At 39.1% G+C, this 20,209-nt stretch overlaps 2 protein-coding genes across 8 annotated transcripts in view; one reads left to right on the top strand and one right to left on the bottom strand.

The window, feature by feature from the left end:
• Window positions 1-20,209, bottom strand: part of TMEM117 (transmembrane protein 117) — a 649,075-nt gene that overhangs the window by 566,032 nt on the left and 62,834 nt on the right. The gene's annotated exons all lie outside the window — the stretch shown is intronic.
• The window catches only part of LOC117367138 (P2Y purinoceptor 1-like), a 30,597-nt gene that overhangs the window by 7,478 nt on the left and 2,910 nt on the right, over window positions 1-20,209 (top strand). The window contains exon 2 of the mRNA XM_033959447.1: window positions 18,486-18,669. Within this exon, the coding sequence (XP_033815338.1) occupies window positions 18,585-18,669 (85 nt within the window). The 5' untranslated portion in view covers window positions 18,486-18,584. The remainder of the gene's footprint in view (window positions 1-18,485; window positions 18,670-20,209) is intronic.

Raw genomic sequence — 20,209 nt, 5'->3', positions numbered from 1 at the left:
CCTGTAACCTCCAGCGCTATCGCCGTTCGGGCTGCCGAACGGGAGCGCCTTGGAGGCAAAGATCTACCCCTCCCAGCCGCATTACTCACCGGCTCCGGGTCCGCCTCATCTAAAGAATCTCCGGCCATAAGGGACAGCTCGCAGGGATCTATGGAGTCGTCGATGCACCGAGCAGCCATCACGCGAGTACAAGCCACCGCACCGTAGGAGAAGAGGTAACACGCCACGTGGTAGGCCCCAGACCGCCCGACTCCGCCGATAACGCCGAAAGCTGCCTCGGAGGACCGGAAACCGTTACGGTCCTCCGAGCCCTCAGCTTATATACCCCCCCACCCACGCAACCCTGCGGCCCCAATTTAACCTATAGGAGGTCCCTCCCACGGTGGGAAAGACCTCCTCCCTTCTTTAAATATTTTCTGCCTACCTGCCCCCTCCTATCTATCATCCCGACGGACGGCAACGCGGGCCCCCAGCTCCGCGTTAGAGCCGCCCGTCGAGACAGGCTCTCGGGCTTTTTATTCTTCCAAGAAAAAAGGAAGAATGTGATTTCTCCAGGCCATTATCAAGGTGAGAATTACCATGAAGTATTTGCATACTTGTTATGGGGACTCCATAAACTACTTGCATAAGAGTCATAAAACAAAACAGAGACAATGGAGCTCATTTTCAAAAAAGATAAACGTTCAAAAGACAGCATAAACCAGCACTTGGACATCCTACTAGTCAAAACGTCCAAGTGGGCATTCTCAAAACAAACTTTCCAGACATCTTTATGGTTGTTTTGTCTGCAGTGCATCTAAATCTTAAGGGAGCATGTTAGAGGTGTGTTTTGGGTGGGCTTAGGACTTGGACATTTTGCAGGGATAATCAAACCTTTAACAAAATGTCCAGGGATTTTTTTTTTATAGACATTTGAAGCTAGACCTGTTTAAAAAACCAAATAAAGGTCAAAAAGGTGCTCAAACTGACCAGATGACTACTGGTGAGATTAAGGCATGACCCCCCCTCCTTACTCCCCCAGTGGTCACCAATCCCCTCCCACCATTTTTATTGGCAGAGATTGTCCCATCTGCCTGATGAATTTTGAAAAGCTGAGACTTTTCGGTTGATGATCTTCTGTGAGGAGGTGGAGGAGTGGATCTGACAGAATTCCATAAGATTCCTCAGCAGACTGCTGTAGGTAATTGGAAGAGGAATGGTGAGATAAATCGGAATCATATTCTTTGATGTCTTGCCTCAGAGATGGAGAGTTTCAAGATGTACAGGAGAGTGTCGTCTAAATCATCGAGGAAAGCATTGAGAAATACTTTGAGATGTTCTGTGGTGCCGTTCCAATGAGTGTCTAGACCGGAAAGAACTGTGATGTCTCAACGATGCAGCTCTCCTGGTCCTCAAACGTTGATGGTGTGAAGTCTGAGATCTAGCTCTTGATGGAAGGATAGAGCATTGCAGACTGGGTTAGTACCAGATGCGCATCATGGCAGGGGCTTGCACTGCATGGGAATGTAACATGCCATTCAACTCCCTTTGTACCAATTATCTGATTTGGTCCTGTAGGTATGGCACCGGTCCTGTGGTATTCATTGGTACAGATGATACAGGATGTATCAGGTGTTGAGGCACTGGTGACCCTAACGAGACATGCCTCTGAAGGGACACCACTTGCAAGGACGGTGATCTTGTTTTTGTGCGTCGGTGCTTGGGATGTGCACATGGTGTAGACTCTTGAGACAACACCGATGTGTGCTTGGATGAGGAAACAAATTTATATCAGGCTCAAAAGTTTTAAGACCTCTTTAGAAGTCAAAACAGTGAATCGTCAAGTAAAAAAAGGCCTTCAGGTGTTTGTCTAAGTATTCAGACCCATAGACCTCAGAAGTACCGTGCTGTATGTCTAATCTCTTCAAAAAACATACAGACCAATTGCGGCACCCATGGTCGTCATAGGTCTCTATAACATTTTTTAATTTTTTAATTTTTAAGTTTTTATCTTAGTTTTTTAGCTTATAGATATTTAGCATATCAAAAAGTACTTATCTTTCATCTACGCGGGTGGGGGTAAGCACTCCGACATAGACTATGTTTCGCCCCAAATGGGCTGTATCAAGGAATCCCCCTGCAAGAATAGAATTATGTTATAATTTATCTTATTCAAAATAATCTTAATAGATTTAAACCAGTAAATAGAGCAGAACATTCAGCAATACCTTATATCAAGCGACTCATGCTTCCCGCTATAGATTTTTAAATCAGGAAACATGGCCGCGGCGTTCTCGGCTATAAATAGCCATAGTACTTTGTTTGAAAAACGGGGTGACGTACTAGCCGGCGTGAAACACACCTACTGCCTGATTGGCCAACTAAGGCCGTTTTAAATTAAAGAGAACCATTCGATTTCAGCATTCAAACCTAAAGGCATAACAGTATTTAGCATATATATCCATTTCTGTTCCTTAAAGTTTAGTTTTTCTTTGATATTTTTTCTGCTCCTAATTTCCAGCATGTTATCCTCTGGAAGAGATATTTGGATGATATTTTAATTTTTTGGGATGGATCTGAACCTGAACTGGAAAGTTTTTTAACCTGGCTTAACTCTCTCAACCCCTGCCTGTTTTTTACTATGACCTATCATAAAGACCATATTTCATTTCTCGATATCCTATTGATGAAAGATAAAAATCAACAAATTAAAACAACGCTGTTTAGGAAAGAAGTGGATAGAAATCATTTCCTTCATTTCTCCAGTTTTCACCCTTTTTTTCTTAAGTTTAATATTCCTGTGAGCCAATTCCTACGTATTAGGAAATTATGTTCTTCTGAGGAAGAATTTGAAAAACAAGCCAAGATACTTAGTGGTCGATTCTATGAGAGGGGTTACTCTAGAAAATCTGTTCGGCGAGCATACCTTAGGGCGAAGTATGCTCAAAGATCCCTTCTCCTTAGAGAAAAAAATGAAGACACTCAGGATGATCACCTCTCAGTACCGCATTTTTTGCTGTGATTAAAAAACATTGGCAGATTCTTCAGCTGAGCTCCCAGTTTCAGAATTATCCGATTGCTTCGTACAAGAGAGGGAGGACGGTGGGAGAACTTCTATCTACTTATCGATATGAAATCAAAAGAAGAAATGATGGGATTATATTTAACCATCAAGCTTGTACCCAATGTCAATGGTGCGATTTAACGCTACAGGGTCCTGTATGGAATGATCCGCGGACCAATAAGACCTACCGAGCTCGGTCTAATACATCCTGTCAGAGCTCTTCAGTTATCTATATGATCTTATGTCCTTGTCAATTGCTCTATATAGGGCGTACGAGTAGAAAAATTAATGTACGTTTAAATGAACATAAATCCAGGATTAACACAGGGAATTTAGAGGCTCCCCTTGTTCAACATTGGAGGGAGAAAAAGCATAAAATTTCGGATCTCAAATGGCGGGTCATAGATCAGGTCGTGGGTAGATGGGAGGGTGGAAATATCAAAGAAAAACTAAACTTTAAGGAACAGAAATGGATATATATGCTAAATACTGTTATGCCTTTAGGTTTGAATGCTGAAATCGAATGGTTCTCTTTAATTTAAAACGGCCTTAGTTGGCCAATCAGGCAGTAGGTGTGTTTCACGCCGGCTAGTACGTCACCCCGTTTTTCAAACAAAGTACTATGGCTATTTATAGCCGAGAACGCCGCGGCCATGTTTCCTGATTTAAAAATCTATAGCGGGAAGCATGAGTCGCTTGATATAAGGTATTGCTGAATGTTCTGCTCTATTTACTGGTTTAAATCTATTAAGATTATTTTGAATAAGATAAATTATAACATAATTCTATTCTTGCAGGGGGATTCCTTGATACAGCCCATTTGGGGCGAAACATAGTCTATGTCGGAGTGCTTACCCCCACATGCGTAGATGAAAGATAAGTACTTTTTGATATGCTAAATATCTATAAGCTAAAAAACTAAGATAAAAACTTAAAAATTAAAAAATTAAAAAATGTTATAGAGACCTATGACGACCATGGGTGCCGCAATTGGTCTGTATGTTTTTTGAAAAGATTAGACATACAGCACGGTACTTCTGAGGTCTATGGGTCTGAATACTTAGATAAACACCTGAAGGCCTTTTTTTACTTGACGATTCACTGGATGAGGAAACGGCATTTATGCTTCTTTTAGCTAATGTCCCCGATGGAGGCAGCACTGACGATGTAGACACTGAAGGTGTAGAAGTTGATCAAGGTGTTGATGCCTACACCAGTATCAATGCTAAAGATGGTCTCTATATGTTGGTGTCCAAGTCAGCAGCCATCCTCGATTCTTTAGAAGTTACCCGAAAATGTTTCCAAATTGGAGCTGACAAGCCTTAAGTGACCTCTTCTGCAATCTAGAGAAGCGTGGGCAAGAGTCGGGATGGTGTTGAGGACCTAGGCAAGGGACACACCAGCTATGTGGGTCAGTAGCTGAAATGGTCCTGTTGCACTGAGTGCACTGCTTAAAGCCACTAGAAAGCTTTGACATCGAGGGAAAAACAGAAGAAGTGAAAACAAACGACTCAATTATCCGGGGAGGTCAAGCAGATTTAATACTGAGAAAAGCTCGATACTCCCAGGCTGAACAGGCTGAGATGAGCCCATAGGCCCAAAACCAAATCTTCAGTAAAAATGAGAAAAAAAATGACCAAAATAAAGGAAAAAGTTATAATGAAGAGACTAAGAGAAAAAAAAAATGAACTGGGAAGGTATAAAAAAATATTCCCCCCATTTGCGAAGCTACATTAGGCTTTTTTATTATTGCCACAGTGGTATTAGCTCCAACGCTCATAGAATTCTTATGAGCGTCAGAGCTAATACTGCCATGGTCAGTGATTAAAAAAAAGCCTAATACAGCTTCATAAAAGGGGGAATAGTTTGGGGGACTCATGAGGGACAGATTTAAGATGCTGGACTTAGCTGTTGCTTGTGCTTTGAGGTGAAAACGCTGTTGAAATTTTGCTTTGGGAACTAGGTTCTATCCTCATGAAATAATATCTCATAGTAAATGGAAAGGCACTGTGAAGATGATGCCATCGCCAATTCCTCCCTCACCATCTTCGCCAGTTCGGCAGACCCTCGAATGTTATGCAACAAGATTTTTGAGTTCAATGCCCTGTTGGCCTGAAACATCACTATCTCCCCAGGCGATTCAATTTCCACCGTGTCTAGCAGAGAATAGAGGTCTGCTGGGTGCCTCATTTGCTGTGGAAGGCGTTACAATTGAGGCTCCGAGTGACGGAGTTAGGCCTGCTGCATGGTCTACTGAGATGAGACACGGACTGGAAACAGTCAAGGATTGTACTTTGGTGGTAACTCTAGAATCCATTTGGAAGATGCTCCACCAGTTGAATTAACCAATAAGGTAAATTAGCCACAAAATAAAAATGTGTAGAAAACTAATCACTAGTTCCTCAGTTTGCCACACAGTGATATCGTATGGTAGCTGTCCTCATAGGAACTTTATAACGTGTATAGTTTTCATTGTTTTTATGATTATTTTTATACTTTTCTTCTTTTTATACTTTGGTGTATTTAAACATTTGTAACTCTGAAATACTAGTGCTAAAGATTTTAGCGTTAAAGGCATAAGTGGTGAAAAGAACATTCACTTAGCTTTTGTCTGACTCTGGGTCTAGCTCAACCCCCACCGACGCGTTTCACAATTTCATCAGGGTCGGGGAAGAAGAACGCTGAAAAAAACAACATCGGGTATATTAAAAAAGAGAGAGCTTTTTAAAGTAGAAAAGACCCAGTAATTTGAAACCTACTTATAATAGAAGTTGTTAAGCATACCAGAGCAGAATCTTTTCCTAGCTGAACGCTAGATCCATGTTTAAAGAGCCGGAAGTGTAGCCATTACGTTTTGAAGGGACTAATAAACTAAAAGAATCCCGGTCATGTGACCCAACCTTAACCTATGAAATCATCCAAATTCAATTGTGACAACTAAACCCAATCTGTCCTGAAGGCATAATCATATGCTTGCTGTTAACCAATCACTGGATTGATTCAACCCGTGAGGGTACATGGTATTTAGATTATACATCCAACGGAGTTCTTTAATATTCAGACTATGCTCATAATTACCTCCCTCCCACCCAGTTTGAACAGTGTCAATAATACGCCACTTGAGGTCCGAGATTTTATGTTTCATTAGGGACCAATGACGGACTAATGGAGCTGTTTCATTTCCAGTATTAACACGAGATTTGTGTTCATTTAGTCTGACATTCATGGGTCTGCTGGTACGCCCTACATACATTTTCGGACATGGGCAAACGATCATGTAAATAACATGATCCGTTTTGCAATTAGTCCTAGATTTAGCTGTATATATTTGACCTGTTTGAGGGTGACACCAAGACTCACCTTCAAGAGCATAGTCACACCATTGGCATTGGCCACATCTATAGTGGCCATTGATGATGGAAGAATCAGTTTGTTTACGGTGACTATGCCCAATAAGTTCCCCAAGATTTCTTGCTCGTTTAAAAGCAAAGATGGGAAGGTCACATTGGGCTCCCATGGTCAATTGAATAATATGCCAATGTTTGAGAATAGCCCTCTTGATATCGACAGCCAGGTGAGAAAATTGTTGTACAAACACCATTGAATTACTTTCTTCAGAATCTTGTTTATATTGAAGTAGTAACGATCTATGAGCATACTTCGCTCTAGTGTAAGCCTGCCGTACGATGTATCTAGGATATCCACGCTGTTTAAATCGATTTTTAAGCATTCGGGCTTGGATCTTATATTCAGCCTTAGAGTGACATAATCTTCTCAAACGTAAAAATTGGCTGTGAGGTAGACTATTTTTAAGTTGTACAGGGTGAAAGCTATGGTAGCGGAGCATACTGTTACGATCAGTGGGTTTACGAAAAATGGTGGTTAATAATGAGCCCTGAGATTTGAATATAATCATGTCTAAAAATGCTATTTCATGGTGGTTAGTGGTAGCTGAAAATTGAATATTTGAATCCACTAGATTTAACCAATTGAGAAAAGAATTGAATGAATGGATGTCAGAATTCCAAATGCAGAAGACATCATCCAGATAACGTCTCCAGACAGTAATGTGTTGAAACCAATGAGACGTGTAAAGATGTTCTTCCTCCAGATGCGCCATGTATAAAGTGGCCACTGCGGGCGCCAAAGAAGCCCCCATGGCGATGCCATGGGTCTGTAAATAGAACTCCCCGTTACACCAGAAATAACTCTTGGTGAGAACCAATGTTGCTAGTTCCATCAGAAAAGACGGGGAAATTCGCCGGCAGAAGGTTTGATTTTCAAATGTCTTTTGCAATAAATTTAAAGCACCTTGTGTTGGAATCATGGTGTACAACGACTTAACATCTAGAGTTATCAATATCCCTTGAGTATGCATATGTGGGATGTTATTCAGAATATTGATCATATGAGTACTGTCCTTAACATGAGATTTTATCTTCAAAACTTCCTTCTGTAGGAATAAATCTAGGAATTTAGACAAGGGTTCTAATACTGAATGTTTCATAGATACGATTGGTCGTCCAGGGGGATGAACTAAAGATTTATGAATTTTTGGTAAAAAATTAATCCGTGGTGTCTTGTAAAATGGAGGACGGAGAAAGGCAGCCTCTTTAGTTGTTATCATTTTTTCTTTTAGGGCACCTGAAATTAAACGAGAGATGTGTTGTTTAAGTTCATGTACAGGGTCCTCTTGTAATTTCTTATAGAAACGAGTATCATCAACTTGTTTGGCAGCTTCTCTGGAGTAATCAGAAAGGGATTGGAGTACTATTGCCCCTCCTTTATCTGCACGGGATATAACTATATCCTGATGAAGACGTATTTCCCTCAAAGCATGTCTTTGTCGTTTGGTAAGGTTATCAGAAGGATGACTCAGATTTTCTTCCAATGATTCCACATCGTGAAGTACCAAATCCATCCATGTGATCAAATTCGGATGGAGAGGTAACGGTGGATGCCAATTGGATTTGCTGGATATCAGTGAACAATCTGAAGTAGGTTCCTTATCCAAAAAATAATGCTTGATATGCAGCTTACGTAGAAATTTGTATAAAGCCAGACGTGTTTCAAAGGAATCATAATACTTGGAAGGAACAAATCCTAACCCCAATTCCAATAGAGAAGAACAATCAGCAGAAAGTTGAAGATCAGATAAATTAATTATGGCTGAAAGTTCTTCTGGGACCTGGTCTGGGGGCCTGGATGGCCTTGTGACTGAAAGGCAACCCTTTTTCCTCGATTGCCACGATATTTCGAGCGGCCCCGGTTGCCTTGTGGATAGTAGTTTTTTGAAACTGAAGTAGATCCCGAACTATCACTGCCAGAAGCTGAGCTTGAGGATCCCTGGTCATCAGCATAGGGTTGTTGAGGACGTGAACCATTAGTTGATTTAAACATCCACAAATATACTTTATTAGTAAAGTAATCCCTTTCATCTCGTTTATATTTTTTTATCTTTGTTTGTTTGATCTTATTCTTGTATAATTCCAATGATTTATGTAAATCCTCCTCTTGTTTAATAGCATCAGGTTCAGAAATGCCAGAATTCTTTAACTTGAATATTGATTGATTTATATTCTCTTTGAGCTCAGTTTCTAATTTGGTGGTTTGTTCGATGATTAGCAGCATCAAATCACTGCTGCACTTATTCAGTATAGCGCACCATTTATCTAAGAAGTCCGAATCATAAGCAAACAATGTAGGGGCTTTCTGTATGCGCAGTCCTCTGGGGATCATCGATGAGGTTACATACTGAGCTAAGGTGTTAGCGTGTAATTCTGCTCTGATTAATCTCTGGTGCAACGTTTCCAGTTCACTCCATGATGATGAGGAGGTATTTTCTTGTATATTATACAAGACAGGTCTGTTAGTCAATATAGTTCTCTGTTCCTCCGAGAAACTAAACATTTTTTGATTAGTAACATTTTGTATGTGTGCCATGGTGTTGAATACTCAAATCAAAATATAGTGCACCAAATTTCCAAAATTAACCAATAAGGTAAATTAGCCACAAAATAAAAATGTGTAGAAAACTAATCACTAGTTCCTCAGTTTGCCACACAGTGATATCGTATGGTAGCTGTCCTCATAGGAACTTTATAACGTGTATAGTTTTCATTGTTTTTATGATTATTTTTATACTTTTCTTCTTTTTATACTTTGGTGTATTTAAACATTTGTAACTCTGAAATACTAGTGCTAAAGATTTTAGCGTTAAAGGCATAAGTGGTGAAAAGAACATTCACTTAGCTTTTGTCTGACTCTGGGTCTAGCTCAACCCCCACCGACGCGTTTCACAATTTCATCAGGGTCGGGGAAGAAGAACGCTGAAAAACGTGAACGCTGAATGATGAAATTGTGAAACGCGTCGGTGGGGGTTGAGCTAGACCCAGAGTCAGACAAAAGCTAAGTGAATGTTCTTTTCACCACTTATGCCTTTAACGCTAAAATCTTTAGCACTAGTATTTCAGAGTTACAAATGTTTAAATACACCAAAGTATAAAAAGAAGAAAAGTATAAAAATAATCATAAAAACAATGAAAACTATACACGTTATAAAGTTCCTATGAGGACAGCTACCATACGATATCACTGTGTGGCAAACTGAGGAACTAGTGATTAGTTTTCTACACATTTTTATTTTGTGGCTAATTTACCTTATTGGTTAATTTTGGAAATTTGGTGCACTATATTTTGATTTGAGTATTCAACACCATGGCACACATACAAAATGTTACTAATCAAAAAATGTTTAGTTTCTCGGAGGAACAGAGAACTATATTGACTAACAGACCTGTCTTGTATAATATACAAGAAAATACCTCCTCATCATCATGGAGTGAACTGGAAACGTTGCACCAGAGATTAATCAGAGCAGAATTACACGCTAACACCTTAGCTCAGTATGTAACCTCATCGATGATCCCCAGAGGACTGCGCATACAGAAAGCCCCTACATTGTTTGCTTATGATTCGGACTTCTTAGATAAATGGTGCGCTATACTGAATAAGTGCAGCAGTGATTTGATGCTGCTAATCATCGAACAAACCACCAAATTAGAAACTGAGCTCAAAGAGAATATAAATCAATCAATATTCAAGTTAAAGAATTCTGGCATTTCTGAACCTGATGCTATTAAACAAGAGGAGGATTTACATAAATCATTGGAATTATACAAGAATAAGATCAAACAAACAAAGATAAAAAAATATAAACGAGATGAAAGGGATTACTTTACTAATAAAGTATATTTGTGGATGTTTAAATCAACTAATGGTTCACGTCCTCAACAACCCTATGCTGATGACCAGGGATCCTCAAGCTCAGCTTCTGGCAGTGATAGTTCGGGATCTACTTCAGTTTCAAAAAACTACTATCCACAAGGCAACCGGGGCCGCTCGAAATATCGTGGCAATCGAGGAAAAAGGGTTGCCTTTCAGTCACAAGGCCATCCAGGCCCCCAGACCAGGTCCCAGAAGAACTTTCAGCCATAATTAATTTATCTGATCTTCAACTTTCTGCTGATTGTTCTTCTCTATTGGAATTGGGGTTAGGATTTGTTCCTTCCAAGTATTATGATTCCTTTGAAACACGTCTGGCTTTATACAAATTTCTACGTAAGCTGCATATCAAGCATTATTTTTTGGATAAGGAACCTACTTCAGATTGTTCACTGATATCCAGCAAATCCAATTGGCATCCACCGTTACCTCTCCATCCGAATTTGATCACATGGATGGATTTGGTACTTCACGATGTGGAATCATTGGAAGAAAATCTGAGTCATCCTTCTGATAACCTTACCAAACGACAAAGACATGCTTTGAGGGAAATACGTCTTCATCAGGATATAGTTATATCCCGTGCAGATAAAGGAGGGGCAATAGTACTCCAATCCCTTTCTGATTACTCCAGAGAAGCTGCCAAACAAGTTGATGATACTCGTTTCTATAAGAAATTACAAGAGGACCCTGTACATGAACTTAAACAACACATCTCTCGTTTAATTTCAGGTGCCCTAAAAGAAAAAATGATAACAACTAAAGAGGCTGCCTTTCTCCGTCCTCCATTTTACAAGACACCACGGATTAATTTTTTACCAAAAATTCATAAATCTTTAGTTCATCCCCCTGGACGACCAATCGTATCTATGAAACATTCAGTATTAGAACCCTTGTCTAAATTCCTAGATTTATTCCTACAGAAGGAAGTTTTGAAGATAAAATCTCATGTTAAGGACAGTACTCATATGATCAATATTCTGAATAACATCCCACATATGCATACTCAAGGGATATTGATAACTCTAGATGTTAAGTCGTTGTACACCATGATTCCAACACAAGGTGCTTTAAATTTATTGCAAAAGACATTTGAAAATCAAACCTTCTGCCGGCGAATTTCCCCGTCTTTTCTGATGGAACTAGCAACATTGGTTCTCACCAAGAGTTATTTCTGGTGTAACGGGGAGTTCTATTTACAGACCCATGGCATCGCCATGGGGGCTTCTTTGGCGCCCGCAGTGGCCGCTTTATACATGGCGCATCTGGAGGAAGAACATCTTTACACGTCTCATTGGTTTCAACACATTACTGTCTGGAGACGTTATCTGGATGATGTCTTCTGCATTTGGAATTCTGACATCCATTCATTCAATTCTTTTCTCAATTGGTTAAATCTAGTGGATTCAAATATTCAATTTTCAGCTACCACTAACCACCATGAAATAGCATTTTTAGACATGATTATATTCAAATCTCAGGGCTCATTATTAACCACCATTTTTCGTAAACCCACTGATCGTAACAGTATGCTCCGCTACCATAGCTTTCACCCTGTACAACTTAAAAATAGTCTACCTCACAGCCAATTTTTACGTTTGAGAAGATTATGTCACTCTAAGGCTGAATATAAGATCCAAGCCCGAATGCTTAAAAATCGATTTAAACAGCGTGGATATCCTAGATACATCGTACGGCAGGCTTACACTAGAGCGAAGTATGCTCATAGATCGTTACTACTTCAATATAAACAAGATTCTGAAGAAAGTAATTCAATGGTGTTTGTACAACAATTTTCTCACCTGGCTGTCGATATCAAGAGGGCTATTCTCAAACATTGGCATATTATTCAATTGACCATGGGAGCCCAATGTGACCTTCCCATCTTTGCTTTTAAACGAGCAAGAAATCTTGGGGAACTTATTGGGCATAGTCACCGTAAACAAACTGATTCTTCCATCATCAATGGCCACTATAGATGTGGCCAATGCCAATGGTGTGACTATGCTCTTGAAGGTGAGTCTTGGTGTCACCCTCAAACAGGTCAAATATATACAGCTAAATCTAGGACTAATTGCAAAACGGATCATGTTATTTACATGATCGTTTGCCCATGTCCGAAAATGTATGTAGGGCGTACCAGCAGACCCATGAATGTCAGACTAAATGAACACAAATCTCGTGTTAATACTGGAAATGAAACAGCTCCATTAGTCCGTCATTGGTCCCTAATGAAACATAAAATCTCGGACCTCAAGTGGCGTATTATTGACACTGTTCAAACTGGGTGGGAGGGAGGTAATTATGAGCATAGTCTGAATATTAAAGAACTCCGTTGGATGTATAATCTAAATACCATGTACCCTCACGGGTTGAATCAATCCAGTGATTGGTTAACAGCAAGCATATGATTATGCCTTCAGGACAGATTGGGTTTAGTTGTCACAATTGAATTTGGATGATTTCATAGGTTAAGGTTGGGTCACATGACCGGGATTCTTTTAGTTTATTAGTCCCTTCAAAACGTAATGGCTACACTTCCGGCTCTTTAAACATGGATCTAGCGTTCAGCTAGGAAAAGATTCTGCTCTGGTATGCTTAACAACTTCTATTATAAGTAGGTTTCAAATTACTGGGTCTTTTCTACTTTAAAAAGCTCTCTCTTTTTTAATATACCCGATGTTGTTTTTTTCAGCGTTCTTCTTCCCCGACCCTGATGAAATTGTGAAACGCGTCGGTGGGGGTTGAGCTAGACCCAGAGTCAGACAAAAGCTAAGTGAATGTTCTTTTCACCACTTATGCCTTTAACGCTAAAATCTTTAGCACTAGTATTTCAGAGTTACAAATGTTTAAATACACCAAAGTATAAAAAGAAGAAAAGTATAAAAATAATCATAAAAACAATGAAAACTATACACGTTATAAAGTTCCTATGAGGACAGCTACCATACGATATCACTGTGTGGCAAACTGAGGAACTAGTGATTAGTTTTCTACACATTTTTATTTTGTGGCTAATTTACCTTATTGGTTAATTTTGGAAATTTGGTGCACTATATTTTGATTTGAGTATTCACCACCAGTTGAATAACACTGTGGTGAAAACAACCCAAGAGACGGCTATTTTAGTAAGCATGGTTGATCTAATATCGCAATCTCTGGAATCCTTTAAACAAGATCACATTAAACAAGTAGAACAGACTAAGGAGTGTCTCTGCATTTGTGAAGGACAATATGTAATGTAATGTAATTTATTTCTTATATACCGCTAAATTCCGTTAGGATTCAAACGGTTTACAGAAAAATACAGTATTACATCAAAAAATATAACATATTGAGAACTTTAAACTGAATTTACGAATTTTGAATTTTCCAAAATCCGAAGGTATTGGAGTTTTTCAAGAAATTCCTTATTGATAATTTGAAGTTTTCCTCTTTTATATAACTGTTTCTTCAAAACTAGGCGTACCTTCGGAAACTGGAACTCAGATAAAAGACAATATATTTCAAGATTTAACAACAATATTGGAGGACTCATTGTTAGAAGTCCATGAAAGGGCTACACTTATTGCTTCATTTGTCTTTGAGAATGATTTAAATTTAGTTCTCAAACTGTTTTTTTGTAATTCATATTTGTTGTTCTATGGTCAAAAGATATGGATATATCCTGACTTAACTAAAACTACACAAGTTAGAAAAGAGAGAATTTTTAGCTTTAAGGAAGGAGACACTAGCTATAAGAGCCTCCTTTCTTTTAGTTACCCAAGTGAATGCATTTTAAAATATCTGGGATTAAAATATGTCTTTCTTGAACCACAACATCTGAAGACCTTTTTTGGATATGAAGAAGATCTCTGGAGTTAATGAACCATCTAAGGATTGATATAATTGTTTAGCTCAAAATCTCTAAGTTTACAGCATCGAGATCTGTGGTCTGGGTCTTCTGCTGAACAATGCATTCTTCCACCTGTGAGTTGCACTGGCCCTGACACTCAAAATAGTCTTTAAACTCCTGGATAGCTGCCTGTAGTTGTAGTTATCTTTCATTACTGCTACCTCGTGCAGTGTCACCATTGGGCTGACAGACTCCAATGCCATTTTTGCCTGTCTGGTATTAGAATGGTCCCAAGTGATTTTTGATCCTTCACAAGGTAAAACCCACTAGTAAATCACTTGCTAATCTTCAGGTAAGATCTTTTCAGAAAATAGCAGTGGATCCTCAAAAACTTAAAAAAATCAAACTCAATTGTTGCAGATTTGTGAAGGGAGGTTCAGAGCTTGTCCCAAGAGCATCTGCTTAGGCTGGCTGCATCAAGTGATCCCCCCACAGCCTCTCAGAACAGCCCACCCCACCCTCTAGGAAAAGAATAACCCAAACCTATTAAAACTTGCAGACAATACAAAACTTCCCATCTGCAACTTTTGGAACTCCAAGAAGGAACGTGCAGCAACAGATGAAATGAGTCAGATTGCTTTTAATATGATCTGTTTTATTTGTTGATTATGTACAGTATATGTAATTAATGCAATTGATCTTGTCTAAACCAAAACCTCATAAGTATTATGAACCAACTTTATTGCTCTACAATTCAATAAGTTCAATTTCCTTACCTATTTCCACGATCGATACACCGGTCATAAGGAAATTGAACTTATCTTTTACTATTGCACGCACAGAGCCTATAAATATTTCCGGGGAGGTTTTTTATGCCTATGAGGTTTGTACCCCACCACCTTAAACTACTTCTGTGGGGTGAGGGGGTTTGTTTCTGAGGCTTTTTCCTCCTTTTGAATTTATTTTTGGCCTGTGTTTGTGTTGTTTTCACCATGTATAATACTATGGTGCCATAAGTCAGACACCACAAAAAAAGCCACTTAACACCAATTCTATAACGACATTCAGGCGTGCCTAAGCTGTTATAGAATACAGGCGAAAGGCGGAATTGGTACACGAAAATATAGGCACAGCCACTTATGTCAATGCAGTTAAAAGTGGGCAGGCCTAAGTGCACCATGCTATGCATGCAACTTCTATCATACAAAGTTGCACATGTTGCTAGATGAAATGCATATAACAGGGGATATTCAATATTGGTCATTGAGGTCTGAAAACCGGTCAGGTTTTCAGGATTTCTACAATACATAAGAACTAAATCAGCATCTAATGGAGGGTGCATGCGAATAGATCTCATAGATATTCATTGTGGAAATCCTGAAAACCTTACTGGATTGCAGACCAACATTAGTGCCCCTGGCATATCCGTGCTCCACTCACATTATTAATTGCATGTTGGTATTGGTAGGGAACTCCGGTCCTCGAGAGCCGTATTCCAGTCGGGTTTTCAGGATTTCCCCAATGAGTATGCATGAGATCTATGTGCATGCACTGCTTTCAATGCATATTCACTGGGGAAATCCTGAAAACCCGACTGGAATATGGCTCTCGAGGACCAGAGTTCCCTACCCCTGCACTAGGGGATTAAAAGCACATTTTATAAACTAGCACCTAGCATTTACACATGCACTTGCCAATTATTGGCACCAATAACCCGCATAAATGCTTTTATTCTATACGTATGTGCATGTTAATGGCACCTACCTTTAGGTGCACCTTTTATTAATTAATTTATTTATTTATAAGATTTCTAGACCGCCTTATAGAATTGACCTTTATATTTTATCAGCTTATACTTATAACCACAAATCCTGGAGCCAGCTACAAAAGAGACCTGGGATGCTCTAAGGCAGTGTTCTCAAACTCACGGCCTGGGGGCCACATACGGCCCGCGGTCTGTACTAGTGCTGCCCGCTCTTTGCAACGTCCTCCGGCTTCCCCCCTGGCCTACTGCTCTTACCTTCAGATAATTATCGCAGCCTGCAGAGAGAATTGCCGGTGAAGTAGCAATCCTTGCATGCAGCTGTCATCCTCAGCAGCACGGTCCTTCTGCTGCGATCCTGCCCCTGTTGTCAGAGGAGGGGCGGGAACACAGCAGAGGGAATGTGATGCGGAGGCCGATGGCAGCCTGCAAGGAATGCTACAGCACTGGCGATCCTCTCTGCAGGCTGTGGAAATTAGCTGAAACTAAGGCCGGGAGGCCATGGGGGAAGCTAGAGGATGCTGCAAAGAAGGAGAGATTTATAAACTATAAAGAGTTTTACCTCATGCAAAATTGTAATTTCTTTAATAAGCCATTAACTATTTTTTCTGCGGCCCTCCAAGTACCTACAAATCTAAAATGTGGCCCTGCAAAGGGTTTGAGTTTGAGACTACTGCTCTAAGGTTAGACAACAGGAGTGAAGGACTGGGTGGAAACTAAATAGTTTCAAGTTTTAATTAAAATTTGATTCCATCGATTATGAGAGCTTCTAAGCGAGTCACAGATAGAACATAAAGGGGATTAAAATAAAAACATTAATAAAAATACAAATAATTATAACAAGCATTTTAAAACAGTATTTAAAACAAATGCCTTAACTAACATGAGAGGGTCGAACTTAACAAACATGAAATGAAAGGAAAATGAGGAGGAAATACAATTGATATAGAAAAGAATAACAGTTAAGGAAAGTACAAAAGGTACGGGGTGCTGAAAATTGTTTCTTTTGGAAGTTGAAGAAGGAGGAAAAAGTATTGGATTTAAGTTTTGAATGCGTCTTTAAATAAATGACTCTTGAGAAGGCCTTTAAAGTGGTCTAGGTTTTATTTCTCTCTCATGGAGATAGGAAGAGAGTTCCAAAGTAGAAGAGCAGCTACTGAGAAGATGTCCCGGCATTTGGTACCAATTATTCGCAACAAGGGAATAGTCAATAATCCGCGGTCTGTAGATCTAAGAATACGAGCAGGTTCATAAGGAATAAGATATTTTTTGATGAATTGAGGGGATTTTAGTTTGTAGTGTTTTAAAAGTTATTAAATAAATTTTGTAATAAATCCTATGTTTTATTGGCAGCCAGGGGCTTTGTATAAGAGTGGAATCACATGATCAAAGTTTTTAGATTTCGTAATGAGCTTGATGGCGACGTTTTAAATTATGTGTAGGCATCTGATTTCCTTCTGAGTGATTCCAGTGAGTAAACTGTTGCAATAATCTAATTTTGTGATAACTAAATGTTCAAAGACTTGGGCTCTAAAAATGTTGAGATTGAACGAATCATCCAGAGTTTGAAAAAACAGGACTTAACCACACTACCTATATGTTCATGAAATGACAATTTTTTGTGAAAAGTGACCCCTAGGATTTTTATTGAAGGAACGCAATCTAGTAATGTGTTATTTAATGAAATTGGGGCATGTAGAGAGGTCTCCTCTTTCCAGGGGAAAATCATGGTTTTTGTAGTATTTAATACTAACATGTTTTTGTTCAGCCACAACCTTATTTGGGTATCTTGTGCCCTTATTTACCCAATATGGTTATTACAGAGGAAAACAATTATCCTGAATAAGAAGAGATACTGTACATTACAATCAGTCTTGTGACAGGCAGGTGGGACACATCTCTACTAGTGCAGAACTAACCTTTTTCATCCAACATGTTCCAAAATATTTAAGGGAAAGGAGATGAAATTTGATATACCACCTTTCTGTGGTTGCAATCAAAGCACTTTACATATTATATACAGGTACTTATTTTTGTACCTGGGGCAATGGAGGGTTAAGTGACTTGCATGTGCTGAATCCACTTCCCTTGCATGTGCTGAACCCACTTCTCTTGGATCTCAGGCTAACCATTAGCAGTAAAGGAGCAGCCTACAGGGAATATAATTGGTCATAGGAGAATTGCAAACCCAACACCAAAACTTGACAGATGTTCATAAATGGCAGTTAACTGGTCTTTTTATGCTAGCTTTTTGCATTCCTCACTTTGTGTGTCTTTGGCAAGGAAAATAGGCTTGACGATAACCCTTACCTATTAATTATAAACAACTCTCTCCGAGTTAATTCTGTATAGCTAGAAGTGTGAATTCTGTACTTCGATTCCAGATATCCTATGAATATTTCCCAAGCAAACAATGGGAGGAAATCTTTTAGGTCATCAATATTTGCTGTTCTATATGGCAGAAAGTGAGATGCAGCATTTATGATTGTTTTATCCTCTAAGATACAAGGAGGAGCTTGATTTTGAGGAGGAAACCTAACCTGTCTGATTTCCCATTCAAGCAACAGTTGCTCTGGACACAGTGTTGGAACAGGCGAGTGGCAGATTCATTCAATGAAAAGAAAGAATTCACTGCTTGAAGGAGGAATAACTGTAATCAAATGGAAGGACAGCCTCCAGAATTAAAACCAGCACCTTGCATTATTCACTATTCCTTCTACAATGATTCCTTCACTTTCAGTCAAGGTAAGAAACTGATTATTACAATAACACAGGAAAGAACATAAGGATTGCCGCTGCTGGGTCAGACCAGGTGCCCAGCAGTCCGCTCCCGCCGCGGCCCTTAGGTAAAGGGCCAGAGCCCTAACTGAGTCTAGACTTACCTTCGTACGTTCTGGTCTAGCAGGAACTTGTCTAACTTTGTCTTGAATCCCTGGAGGACAATCATTTTTTGTGCACTCACAATGTAAGCTGCATTCTCAAAAAATGCAGTGTTTCTAGGTGTTATCATTATGTTCTATCAAGGTTTCCTATAGAAATTCTGTTTTTCATTACCTTCAACTTAAGAAACAACTTCATATTAATGACAGATATTAAAATTGATTCTTTATATTTAATTGAATAATTCTCATACCCATGAAATAAAAATACCAACAACCTGCAAACAAGTTCAGTTTCCCCAAGACCAATATGGCTACAAATATAACCAAAAAAACTCACCTATTGGTATAATATATTTTTGGGATTTAGCTCCTATCTTTCCTGTAGTAATTTGAGATGAGGTTAGTTCATGTACAGTAGGAATTTTGCTGTCCCCTTAGTCTATTTCAAGTCCCAAAATACTAAAGAACCGGCCTTCATTCACAAGCTCCTTATTCCACATGATCCTTTAAGAGTCCTAAGATCCTCCTCTCAACATCTTCTTCAAATACCGTCTTTGAAAATCATTAGCACGCGTCAGGCCTCTTCATTTGAAATTACGGCCCCCACAGTATGGAACTCCTTGCCACTTCATATCAGGGCTGAACAAAACTTAGATAAATTTAAGGGAAATCTAAAATGCTACCTCTTCCAAGATGCATTTGTTTGCTTATTAGATTTTGTGACTGCCAGCATTGTTTAATAATCTTAATTCTCTAGCTTCCCTATTATGTTTTACCCTCTACGTTTCCTTTTACTTTTAAAATTGTAGTTCTCCCCACTTTCCTATTGTTTTTATGTTTGTCAAGAATTGTTTAGTTGGTGCTTATCTGTTTAATGTTTGCCCCTTTTTTTATATATATAAATTGTAAAACGCTTAGAATTCATGATTAGCATTTTATCAAAATTTTAATAAACTTGAAACTTGGATTTGTTTAGGTATACAGCTAAATAAGTGGTGATTACTAGCTCTCCAATCCAAAAGAGATAAAAGGGTCCTTTTAATAATGTGCGCTAGCCGTTTTAGCACACCGTAAATGCTAACACGTTCATTATAGTCTATGGATGCGTTAGCGTTTAGTGTATGCTAAATCGGTTAGCGCACTTTAGCAAAAGGACCCAAAAATAAGAATTCAAACATGTATACCTATTAGGAGGAGATGATTTTTTAGGGCGAGGATGGAAGAAGAGCAAATTAATGGCATTCATACGCAGGAAGCGTGCAAAAGCTTTCCCATAGATTTATATGAGCAAGTGGATTAAGGTATAGAAGTTCTTTTCTCATTGATCATAAATAAGGGAGAATGTTTCTACAAGAATGGCTAACGCTGCAGGTCAGATTTATCGACCACTGATGTGTGAATAG

This window comes from Geotrypetes seraphini, chromosome 9 (assembly GCF_902459505.1).
Source record: "Geotrypetes seraphini chromosome 9, aGeoSer1.1, whole genome shotgun sequence".
NCBI lineage: Eukaryota > Metazoa > Chordata > Amphibia > Gymnophiona > Dermophiidae > Geotrypetes > Geotrypetes seraphini.
This window is presented reverse-complemented; position numbering and strand designations above follow the sequence as displayed.